Source organism: Melanotaenia boesemani, chromosome 12, assembly GCF_017639745.1.
Source record: "Melanotaenia boesemani isolate fMelBoe1 chromosome 12, fMelBoe1.pri, whole genome shotgun sequence".
Taxonomy (NCBI): Eukaryota; Metazoa; Chordata; class Actinopteri; order Atheriniformes; family Melanotaeniidae; genus Melanotaenia; species Melanotaenia boesemani.
This window is the reverse complement of record NC_055693.1, coordinates 10,078,220-10,089,938: the sequence shown is the minus strand read 5'-3', so window position 1 is coordinate 10,089,938 and position 11,719 is coordinate 10,078,220. Positions and strand designations below refer to the sequence as shown.

The following is an 11,719-nucleotide window of genomic DNA, read 5'->3' as shown; positions in this document are numbered from 1 at the left end:
AGTAGGAATGCAGCCTGTGTGAACATGATGTGCTCCATACTGACACAATCTCTCCAACAGCAGAGAAAAGTCTTTCTTCAGGATCTCGGAGCCAGTTTTCCTCCTCAGAATATCAAAAGACCCCGTGTGGACAATAATTTTCATACCATGTGGATGTGAAAACAGAATTGTCGGCAAGATCTCTGTCTGTTCTACATCTCTGCTGTTTGTAACAAAACAAACGGGGTAAAATTATGTGGAGTTGAGTTGATTGTAGTTGGGCATTTTGTCTCACAGTAATGATGGAAGCAGCTAGATTTCTTTTTTGTTTTGAACAGCAGCTGATACAAGCAGGTCAGTGTTTCCCCTTTTATATGGGATGGATAACTAAGTCTAGACTGGTTGGCTGTCAATTAACGGTAAGTTAAGAGCCATCATTCCTGTTTCTATACAGACACACACACAATTTATATTTCTGTTGTGGATAATCTAAATTTAAAAGGTTTGACTTTTTAAAATTTTTGTTTAATGAGTGACCAAAAGTCTAGTTTAAATTAATACACTATTTATTAAGTAACGACGTTATTTTTTACTCAAAATACTAGAAAATATCAAATCCAATCAAATTTGATTTATAAAGACCTTTTACATACATAAGTAGTACAAAATGCTTTATACAAAAAACAATGTTTGCAATTAAAAATACACACCTACTCTCACTCACACACACACACACAAACACTCCCCACCCCATCCCTCAACATAATAAGATGTTAAGAGATGGCACTGCTTGGCAGAAAATAGAACCACAACTAATAAAACATGTTATATGCCACATTTATCTTGAAGTCATCAATAAGTAATGATAAAATTTTAATGAGAAGGGATTTACCACCACTGCATATATCATTAGTTAATCATTTAGACTTGGGCATCACCATGTGGCTACTTTTTGGAGCCACATGGTGGCGTCAGTGAAGTAAACAGTGATTCAGCAATGATGGAAATGTGTATCCTATTGAGGAGGTATTTTTCAGCTCATTGGTTAGACCTGTGGTGTTTTTTCTGATCAGATAAGAAAAGAAAGATTAATTTCTGATGGTAGATTAATTTATTTAGAGCAGCTGGTTTTATATAAAAACGTTTTAATACACTTGTGTGACATATCTGTGATAAATGGACTGAATTAATGCAGTGATTTTACAGCCTTAATAATCCTTTTTACACAACCACTTTCAACCATTCAAGGAGTCTACTGTGATCAGGAAGTTTACGAGGAACCAAACTGCCCACAAAGCTTCACAGAACAATTATGCAAAACAATATGATCTAAAAGGAGGATTAAAGCAACTCAAAAGAGAAAGAAATTTGCCCATAAGAGAAACATAACAGAGACGAAATTAAGCAAAACAATGAAAACTGGACCACAAAACAACCACAAAAAAATGTAAAATGAGCAAAATGCTCAAGCAGAAGTTAATGCACACTGAAACAAACTGACTTGCATTTATTCTTTAACTAACGGAAGTAAATTAACTCATTGGGGCTTTAGTAAGTAGCCAACAAGTGAGATAGATCTATTTAAATTTGTAGTGATACATCCCAAGGGCTGTTAAAATAAAATAAAAATAAAAAAATTAAAAAATGGGCTAAAATGACTCTGGACCTCTAGTGGGGTGTAAAACCATGAATAAGATAACTTGTTTTGCTCATATCTCCTTTGACCAGTACTTTTAAACACAAAACTCTCAAGAAGAGGAAGCTAGATTTTAAAAAGTCACATGCAAGTATCTCTGTAATGCTCTCAACAATATAAGACATGCATAAATGCTAGCATCTGTCTAACAGCTGCAACTTCCAACCACAGCATCAGGGCAGGCCCAAACCTGTGGCAGCTAACAGCTGCATGCATACAAAACCTACCAGTGCATTTCTAATACAGTAACAGAAACTGAACATATTACCACATTACATCTGTTTAGTATGTTCCTGCTGTAGCAGCTGAAAACTTCTTACAGCTTCCACTAGCAACTCATCTCTTTGGTATATCACAATGTATGAATGTTTAACTATAGAGCCCCCAACCAGCAAGATGTGAGGACTTTTTCCTTCATTGTTTTATGTGGATTATATATATTTTTTATTTGTTTAAAGGAATAATCATTTACTCTTTACCTTTGTCATGGCAACCCCGCATGAAGTAGGGTCTGAGGAGCAGAGCGAGGTCAATCGCAAAGTATTTGACCAGGACAACGGCAAACACACAGATTAACAACACACACACTGTTCCAATGACCAGAGGAAAGGCTGACTCTAGAAGAAAAATAAAAAATGTGCATATTGTCAACAAATACCACAAAACATTTATAGTCTATCATTTGCTGTAAATTAGGTCCTCTGGACTGACCTCTTTGCTTGAGCGTTAAGATAGTATCATTTCCTTTGTACAAGCCCTTGCCAATGCACTTAAACTCGCGTTGGAAATCTTCAGCTGATACTTTTTCAATTGTCAGTGTGGCGGTGCTGATAGTATTCATTGAAGGTTCCTGAATTACTCTATCAAAGGACACAAAACTTGGTTTATTGAAAAAGAAGATCAAATAATATTGCTGGTTAGCAAGAGGAAAAAGATTCACTCCACCTTATAATCAGTAAAGAAAAATCCTAATTGTATTAACTTCAAATAAACAAACATAACTTGATAGATGTGAATGTGCAGGGTTTCTCCTTGTACTCCAAACATACTCCATTAAATTTTTCTAAGCTGTTTTTAAAATACACTGACAGTTTAGAAAGGAATATAATAAACAGTCTTACGTTGTGGAGGTTTGATTGTAACCATCCATTTGACTGATTTCCTTCCCATTAACACGCCAGCTTGCATCACAGTGTTTTGTTGTATGTTTCCCACAGAAAATTGAGCAATTTAACTTAATGCTGAAGCCTGAAAGACAGAATATATGAGAGAGGTTTCATCTTCGCCGTGCATTCACACAACTTCCAGTTTAATTTCTCATTTATTTTATTGAGTCTTCTCACAAAGACATCTGGAGGCAGTTTGAACTTTGCAGCACTGACTCACAGCCGCTGCTAAATTACAACACATGAAATTACACAAATTCATTCAAACCTGAACTTTACAATAAACTAACACAAGCACTGTATTTGTTACAATATGAAGGTTGTTAGCTAAACTTTGGCTACCTTTATCAGCAAACTGCTCCTTTTCAGTTGGAGAGAGGATTTCTACGTCACGATGGGAAACTTGCTCTGAAAAAAGAAGACACAGTGATGAGTTCTCCATTTCGGTCAATCTTGACTGGATATTGGGCAGTATTCACATTACAGTGTAAAAACTATCCATGTATGCAGGAATAAACAGATTAAGCTGAAGAGTGCTCTGGTCTAATTCATGCATTCAGAGCAGAAAGTGTTGTTTTGTCTGTCAAAACTATGGACAAGCAAAGGACCAAAATCCACATAGACCACTGTTTCAGTATCACTCAGTCTTCTTTGTCTTTATCTGTCTGTCTCAGTTCATCGATATCTATATCTAATCCCATATCTATATCTATATCTATATTTATATGTATATCTATAACTATCCCTCTGTGTCTGTTACTATCTTTTTGTCTCTGTTTTGCATCTGGTTGTTTCCATTTCCTTTATTGGTTAGCACTTTAAAACTACAGAGGACCAAAGTCCTGTACAAACATTGCAGTTAAAAACATAAGTAGCATCGTACATGAAGCATAAAACAACAAAATAAGCTAAGACATAATATAAAAAAAACATGAGTAATACTAAACACAATAAAATCAATAAATAAATCAATGAATAAAATCAGCATCTCAAGAGGAGTCAAAGGTCAAAGAGAAAAGAGAAAAGGGGGGTTTTACCAAGAGACTTAAGCTCAGGCAGAGAAGAGGCCTGTATAATGTGGAGTGACAGATTATTTCACAATTTAGGGGCAGTAACAGCAAATGCACAGTCCCCTTCAAGTTTCATCTTTGTCTTCGGGACTCTCAGGAGCAGCTGAATACTCACTAAATATTAACTAAATCCTGTAGAATTGGTCTCTAACCTAGAAGAATTAGCTCTCTAGTAGCTGATGAGTTGTACATCCTGTGATGGTGTGTCCAGGTGCAAACACAGGTGTAGATGCCTTCATCGTCCTTGGTAGCATTTGTTACCCACACGTTACTGGAATGTTCTCCCGGAAGAAGATTGCTGTCCTGAATCAACAGGGGACGCAAATCAATTAATTACAAGTTAAAATAGATCAAAACAAAAGCAGTTTCAAGTTCCCATGTGATGACTTTTCTTTGTTTGTATATCACTATAGAGCTGCATGCTGATCGAAACTGAATGAAGTTTGAATAAAATAAAAAAAAGAAAAAATGAATTTCAGTTCCCAAAGTTGTTAACATGCTTGACTTGTTAAATGTAATTAATGAGTCAAGTATGAATGAACATTTAGAAAAGTCTAGTTTAACAATCTAAATAATAGCTGTTGTATTTAACAAGCAGTACTTTAGTTTTCAGAGGAATACTGCCTTTATCATATGCACATTACCATAAATATCAAATATCTTGCAGCACTAGCTAAGATAAGGGTCAGTTGCTATTACAAAGCTGCATTAGAGCAGAAATTCATTACTTTATATCTTGTTTCTTTGTAACACACTACTTAGGGCTGCAGCTGCTAAGATTTCTTTTCTTCTTTCAACAAATACTCTGTTAATGACTAAAAACTTTCTCCAACCTTCAAATTTTATTTTTAAATAATGTTATATTTGCAAGAGCAGGTAATAGAGAATAATGCTGACTTCTTTATAGCATCATGCAATAAATTCATTTCAATATAAAACTGTCATGCTTGCCAGTTCAATCATTTCCTGTAATTGCAGGCCCTCATCATCCTCTTAATCAATGCTGCAAGCAATCTATGTTTCTAAAATATCCTCACCATCTAAATAAACCTGTAAATAATTTAATAAACAAGTTTGCTAACGTATGAAATCAAATCAGTTTTGAATGAATGAATGAATGAAAAATACTTTATTAATCCCTTTGCAGGGAAATTCATGTTTTCAGTACAACCCATCCAAGACTAGACAAAACAACATATGACACAAACAGAACAGGCATACTGACGGAGCAGCCGTTTCTACAGCGCTCCTTGTCTTAGATATAGGTGAAAGGTAACATTAGGGGAGTAAGATGTAGCTGGAGAGGATAAAAAAGGCATCTCCACACTGGGCCTAAGGGCCCATTATTGAGAGTTTTCAAAGTCACATTAAGTTACTAATTGGAAACTAAAACGTAACTGCTTTTCACTATGACAGCAGGTGTCACTATAATTACAGGTGGCTGTACCTTGTACCAGGTGAAGTTTCCCACGAAGTTTTCACATGTTGTCTTTATACGTTGTGGACATGGAATCTTTTTATTTTGGTCTGAGTTTTTAATGGCTAGATAGTTTAGTTTCCCTTGATAGCTTGCACTGTAGACTTCAACTTTTGCATTGTAGATGGTACATTTCCCTGAAGGCTGTGTGTGTCTGTAGCAGAGGCAAAAAGGGGTGCCCATATTAACAGATAATCTCAAAGAATAGAATAGATTTTAGAGCTTGAAACACAAAAACATGCCATGTAAATGGTAAAACAATAAGCAGTTTCTTGATAAATTACAAACAGTGTTCTTACTTGGCGGTGTAATTGCCAGAATCAGCAACCTTCACATTTAAGAAAAAGAGTCCTCCTCCATGGTAATGTATTTCGTTATTCTCATCTGTGGTTATTTCCTCAATCTGTGAGCCATTTTTGTACCACATAAACTCTGCATCAGGTAGTTTAGGGTCATCCAGAGTGAAAGGCTCAAAGTAAAAAGCTTCACCTTCAATAAGCTTAAAAATTTCCAATTTTGTTTTAAAGCATTCAGACTTCATTGCCTCTGAAAATTAGAATAAAGATGATTGTTAAAGGAAAAATATTCATTTTTTAATAAATACATATAGAATTAACACAAAAGTACTAATCAATCCCTCCAGGAATTTGAGACGTTGCTTTTGCAACTATTAATGCAAATTCACCAACCGCTGCAAATTCTGCATGCCCTGCAATTTTATCCAATCACCACAACTTTAATGCAACTTTGACCAATCGCAACACTCCTTCTCTCTCTGCATCATGCCTTTTATCTGCACTCCGTCTTCTGTTACAGGAATTGCCATCCTACAGTCAAACCATGAACTGATGTTTTAATCCACTGTTTTGTGTTTGCATTCCTCATAACAACATGCACACTACCTGGTCTGATTTCAGATATGGATATCACTCCAGCAATGAAGAAGAGAAGCAGGGATGCATCCATTTGCTGAAAGCGACAAAAAAAACATTTCACACAGTTTGACATTTTTGTGAAGCAATAACCACTTCTCTGTTTGGCTGCAAATTGACCTATTGATTCACTCTTAGCCCTTTAAGAAAACATGTCACAATGCTGAAACAGGAAACTTTCTCTAAAAACTATCTTTGTAGAGCAGTGAGATAATCACAGTTGTTAAATAAGTGGAAAGTTCTTATCAGATGACAAAGTGGTTGTTTGAAGGACACAGTTCAGCCATGTGAGATGGCTGTCAGCAGGAAATTTAACTGCATTAGTGTTTCCTTTTGATGCTTTGTTTTTCAAAGTTGTATAAAACTGAAGTGTTCCTTTGAGTTTACACAGGCACAAATACTCAGTTTACTTTGCCTGACCAGCCTGTACAAAGATCCAACCCTGCCCTGCTTGGCCCCCATCCTTTTCTCCTGTTTGTTACCTCAACGTATTACAATTTACCCACTCAAGTTGTCAGGAATGGGTTAGAATAAACACCTAACTTTTTTTGAGCATCAAGACTTGAAATCCACAACCCCTTTTCCAAAATGTTGTGATGCTGAGTAACGTGTAAATAAAAACAGAATTTAGTTATTGCAAATGTCATAACCCATATTTTAGTCCCATAAAACACAAGATAAACAACAAACCAGATGATTAAACATTGTACCATTTCATGGGAAATATGAGTTTGTTGGCAGTAACACAACTAAATAAAGTTCAAATGTTCTAAAAATAATGCTTTAAGTCACTGAGAAAGAATGCCCCACACAAACCAAGATATATATATATATATATATATATATATATACATACATACATGAAAACCTTATAGCCTAACAGAACATTGTAGTTGCTAATAAGTACTAATAAGTACTAATGTAACCATGTGCTTACCTTTACCTTGTATGTGCCTCAGTTACTGCTGAAGTAAAGTGAGAATCAGTCTTGCTTAACTTTTGAGGTCCTCCTGAGGGTTTTATATCTGCTGTTCACCCGCTGAGCACAGCAGAGCAGAGAGACGCTACTGTTGCTAAGCCTCATATCATGAAAATAGCAACGTTCGCACAAGCTTGTACTGCTGTCCTTATGTGGGCGTTGCATTGATGTCTGTTCATTGTGAACAGTGTCAGTCTAGCCCAAACCCCTCAGCTTTACCACTGCTTAACTTAACTAAAGGTTAACTAGAACCTCCAGAAAGTATCTTGCTTTAGCTTTAAGGCTATCTACCTGCCTTTGTATGGAAAAATACTTCCTTTTCATATTATTTTAATTGGCAACTTTTGGCACACAGTGACATGAGTCAGGAAAGCAGCAAGAAACTGTGTCATGATAACTAATATTACTCATTCAGGTTTGTTACGACCCGATTCAGGGGCATGATTGGGCCTAACAAAAGATGACGCCAGGGACAGATGATAAAGGTAAAATAAAACCATTTTATTAAAACTCCGTGAACGATGAGTGAAACCTGTAACATAAATACACGAAATAAACAAGTGCTGGGGTTAGCGGACCTGCTGAAAGAAACAAACCAAAACATATCCCAAAATCCACCGAGTGCAAACCACAACATAACTGCCATCTCGGCCCTCTCTCTTTTCCTCTCACCCCCCTGACTGGCCTCGGCCTTTTCAGCTGTATAGCTCAACAAGCTGCAGTCTGATTGGCCACGCCTGGACCAATCAGAGGAGCGGAGACGGAGGTATGCCGGCTCCAGCCTTTCCAAGCAGCGCTCCTTAATCAGTCACCAGTGATTGAAACAATCCACAGTTGCCCGCAATAAGCGGCGGCGGTAACAAGTTTCATGGGGGTTATTTAGACCAAAAAAAGACCTCTCTTGTAGTGTTGATTTTAAAGCCTGGTATACCTGGTTCAGAAGTGGGTAGCTTTATTATCGCAGTGAGCCATACAGTGATCACTTCATCTCTTTCATTTCACTAAGGAGACTTTAATCAATCTGCAATAAATGAATACAAATAGAAGATTGTGTAAGCTAAATAAAAGTCTATTTAAATTACATGATTTAAATAACATTGTATAAATGGCTGCAGAGGGAGCTGCAGAAAGGACTTTCTACAGAAACAAATGAAACTTTAAAGAGGCTATAAATGACACAACTAAGCTGTACACAGCAAGTTTGATCTCAGGGTTAATCAGTAAATGGACAATTATTTTTATCTATAAAGATGAGGGCCAATTTTATAGATAAATTGATTACCTGATGAAGAAGGCGTCCTCATCCTCGTAAAGGTGAAAAGTGCTTTCTGACAATTCTTAGTGTATTTTTACCTATTGTGGTTAGGTAAAAAAGAAACCTAGGTTCTTACCTAACAGCCTACTGTGGTTGAAGTGCCTGAGAGAACAAAACAAACGCTGACGGTAAAAAAAAAAAAAGCAGTAAATGAAAACAATGAAAATATTGGGCCACGTTAAAGTGGAACTTACTTAATCAGTATTCTGCTGGTAGTGTCAGGCTTGCCACTGAGGTGGGCAAGGGCATGATGGTGACTCATGAATGTGAGTCATCAGTCTGGAAGTCACAGATGATGGTGATAGAGTCTATGATCATTGCTGATTCATCGGAGGTTTGGTTAGAGTGACCATTGTTCATAGTTTCACTTAATGCCAAGTGTGTAAAGGTGCCATCAGTCCCCTTGGGATATTTAAAACAGTATGTATGTAGGAGGTAATGTCTTTGTCCTCTGTTAAGTGAAGATTTTAACATTGTGATTCTCAAATGTGTGTCTTTATCATTATGATGGAGGAAAAGAATCCTGGCCTGATGAGTTGGCTCACCCGTGCTGAAACATCCACCTGTTAATGAGTGATTGGTGTCCTAAATATAGAGCTCTTTGCAGTCTCCACTGCACCAAACTCCATCCGAGAGGCTGCTTTCTCGAGAGTTTGGAGTAGATTCTTTAAGATGAATCATGACACCTTTTCACACTTGACTTCAAGTGAAACTATGGACAATGATCACTAACAAGATGCTAGATAAGTGCAGGTGTTAGATAAGGGTGGTGAAATGCCAGCTGAGAGAAAAAACACATTCTGCCAAGTTCTAGAAAGGTAGTAATGCTTACAAACTCCCACCTGAGGCTAACGTGCTAACAGGATTTTCTTTCTACACAATACATGAAGTGTGTGAGGGGGTAGGTAAATGCAAACTATGACTGCTTGTGTACATAACTTAAATTTAAATTTTTTGTAGAAGCAACGGCTGAATACTTTTGGTTACCCAATAAATAATTGTGTCAATATAAGGTATCATTAACCCTATTAGCTGCTATTACACTCAGTGTAACCACGATTTTACTAAAAATGCATTAACATGCCTAATGCTAACACAACACAGACATCTTTCACCACTTGAGGGACAGTCATTCCCTTTTAAGTGTCGGTACACCCTCGTGTAGACTTATTCATAGTCTTGTGGAAAAGTTGGTGTGTCTTACAGGGTGTTAAAACTATCCTCAGTGAAGTGTAACAAATAAACCCAGAATTTTTTATGGCTGAGTTGCAGGCCAAGGAAAACAAACTGCATTCACTAATCCAAGATTGATGGGTCTTTTGGGAAGCTGACAATAAATTTCACTAGAAAACATCTCAACAAAAAACAGAATGTTGTACTCTGAGAGGTAGTGGTGGATCACTTGTTTCTTGATGTTAAAATGACCACAGGTGTGGTAGAAAAATGTGAGTTTTGATTATAAGTTTGTTAATTTTTTCTTAGCTTTGGATGGCAATTTGAACACTACACATGGAAAAACATGTCATGGGCCCTTCAAAGACAAACTAGAATGTTCTTTGTGTGTAATTTCATAGCCACACTTTCCAGGGTCTGAACACAAACGTCATGCAGCAGCGTTTTGGGAGAGGGAAGGGCCAATTTCAAGAAAAAAGTGGGTTATAATAATAATACAGGGTAATAACAGCATGAATCAATCTGATGGTGTCTAGACAGGAGGGATGTGATGTTGGTCAACTGCATCTGCTAAAAGAAAAACAAACAAACAAACAAAAAAAAAACATACCTAACCACAGCACTGACTTGTGACTCAAGTTTTAGGCCAGGTCCATTTTCTTTAGACTTTGTGGCGCTACTGAACTTAAGCAGTAGCTGGACAGGAACGGAGATTGAAGAGTAAAGGGGTGGCAAGCAGTAAAAAGCCCTATAGGCTGGAGTCAAACCTGGACAGCTGGGTTGAGGAGCTGTAGTCTTCAGGAAGGAAAGGTCAATGGAGGGAGAACAGATGGAGCCACTGGATTTAAACCAGATTCAATGTTTTCACAATGTAAAGCCCTTTGAATAAAGCAAGTGAACAACTTGAAGTTATATGCATCATATAGCATATAGCATAGCATATATGTTATATGCATCAAATAGCACATAGCATAGCATATAGCACGTTCTGTTAGCTTGCACTTATATACAGGCTAAATACTGTCACTAACATTCTAAACTTTTCACATACTGCTATACAAGTACAAGAAAAGACTCTAATCAGCTGTGTTGTATTTGGTTCTAGTATTTCTGCTAGCAGCTGCCATTTTTTTCTCAATCCACAAAAATATGAGAAGTGAGTTTTCAACGAAGCAATGAGATATTCCGCTTGCATGAGAAATCTATTCACTGATCCCAGGTGCTGTAAGTCAATCTCTCCAAATGATCACTCTTAACTCGCCATTATAGATCACTGACAGTAGAACACACTGCTCGTCTCACCACAGCCTCTACACCTAGATCGATGTATTTTTTTCTGTTTCACCACTCTTCTCACTTTTCACTTTTCTCTATCTTTCTATTTCACGTCTTCACTGTTAATTGTAATCCAGCTCGTAATATCAGCAGCGCACGCAACACCGTCAGGACGCACAGCCGCACCATACATGATACATATAAACACTCGCGTTTACTGTATGAGAGAACACGCATTAAGGTAGACTACATATACGGACATTTAACATACGGACAAACGCGCGCAATCAGGCTGCATGCAAACACGCGCGAACACGCAAGAGGGGCGCACAAAGACACACGCGTCAGTAACACGCATGAAGCATTAAACCGTTCACAATAACCATGTTAAAAATCGTCTGTTGGAATGTACATGGAGCCGGTTCCAGGGAGAAGAGGTTGAAGATCTTTAATAAATTACAGGAGCTGCAGGCTGACATTGTCTTACTACAAGAGACTCATTTAACAAACTCAACCATAGATCTTCTTAAAACAGCTCAGTTTCCTCATGTTTATTCAGCTTGTTACAATTCTAGGCAGAGAGGAGTAGCTACTCTTATTAATAAGAGACTAAATTTTGACATAGATAGCACAGTAGTGGATCCGGAAGGCAGATTT

At 37.2% G+C, this 11,719-nt stretch overlaps 1 protein-coding gene across 2 annotated transcripts; it reads right to left on the bottom strand.

Moving 5' to 3' along the window:
* Window positions 1-293: 293 nt before the first annotated feature.
* LOC121650302 (interleukin-1 receptor accessory protein-like 1-B) lies at window positions 294-7,944 on the bottom strand. 2 transcript variants are annotated; one of them, XM_042001761.1, is made up of 9 exons: window positions 7,258-7,944; window positions 6,291-6,357; window positions 5,688-5,934; window positions 5,359-5,542; window positions 4,064-4,214; window positions 3,184-3,249; window positions 2,797-2,923; window positions 2,387-2,535; window positions 294-2,292 (listed from the first exon to the last, which is right to left on the bottom strand). In XM_042001761.1, exons 2-9 carry the CDS (start codon window positions 6,352-6,354, stop codon window positions 2,144-2,146), a joined length of 1,137 nt encoding a protein of 378 aa, XP_041857695.1. In that variant the 5' UTR covers window positions 6,355-6,357; window positions 7,258-7,944; the 3' UTR covers window positions 294-2,143. The 2 variants fall into 2 exon arrangements, with proteins under 2 accessions (XP_041857695.1, XP_041857694.1); XM_042001760.1 differs by having other exon boundaries at window positions 7,264-7,944.
* Window positions 7,945-11,719: the final 3,775 nt, after the last annotated feature.

What these genes read in the sequence shown, in the direction of transcription:
- LOC121650302 (XM_042001761.1), bottom strand. Translation starts at nt 6,354, where the DNA reads ATGGATGCATCCCTGCTTCTCTTCTTCATTGCTGGAGTGATATCCATA. An exon ending in GAAACTTCACCTGGTACAAG is followed by an intron (nt 4,215 to 5,358) that starts GTACAGCCACCT and finishes CTGTTGATTCAG; the next exon opens with GACAGCAATCTTCTTCCGGG. An exon ending in CTTAACGCTCAAGCAAAGAG is followed by an intron (nt 2,293 to 2,386) that starts GTCAGTCCAGAG and finishes TTTTTCTTCTAG; the next exon opens with AGTCAGCCTTTCCTCTGGTC.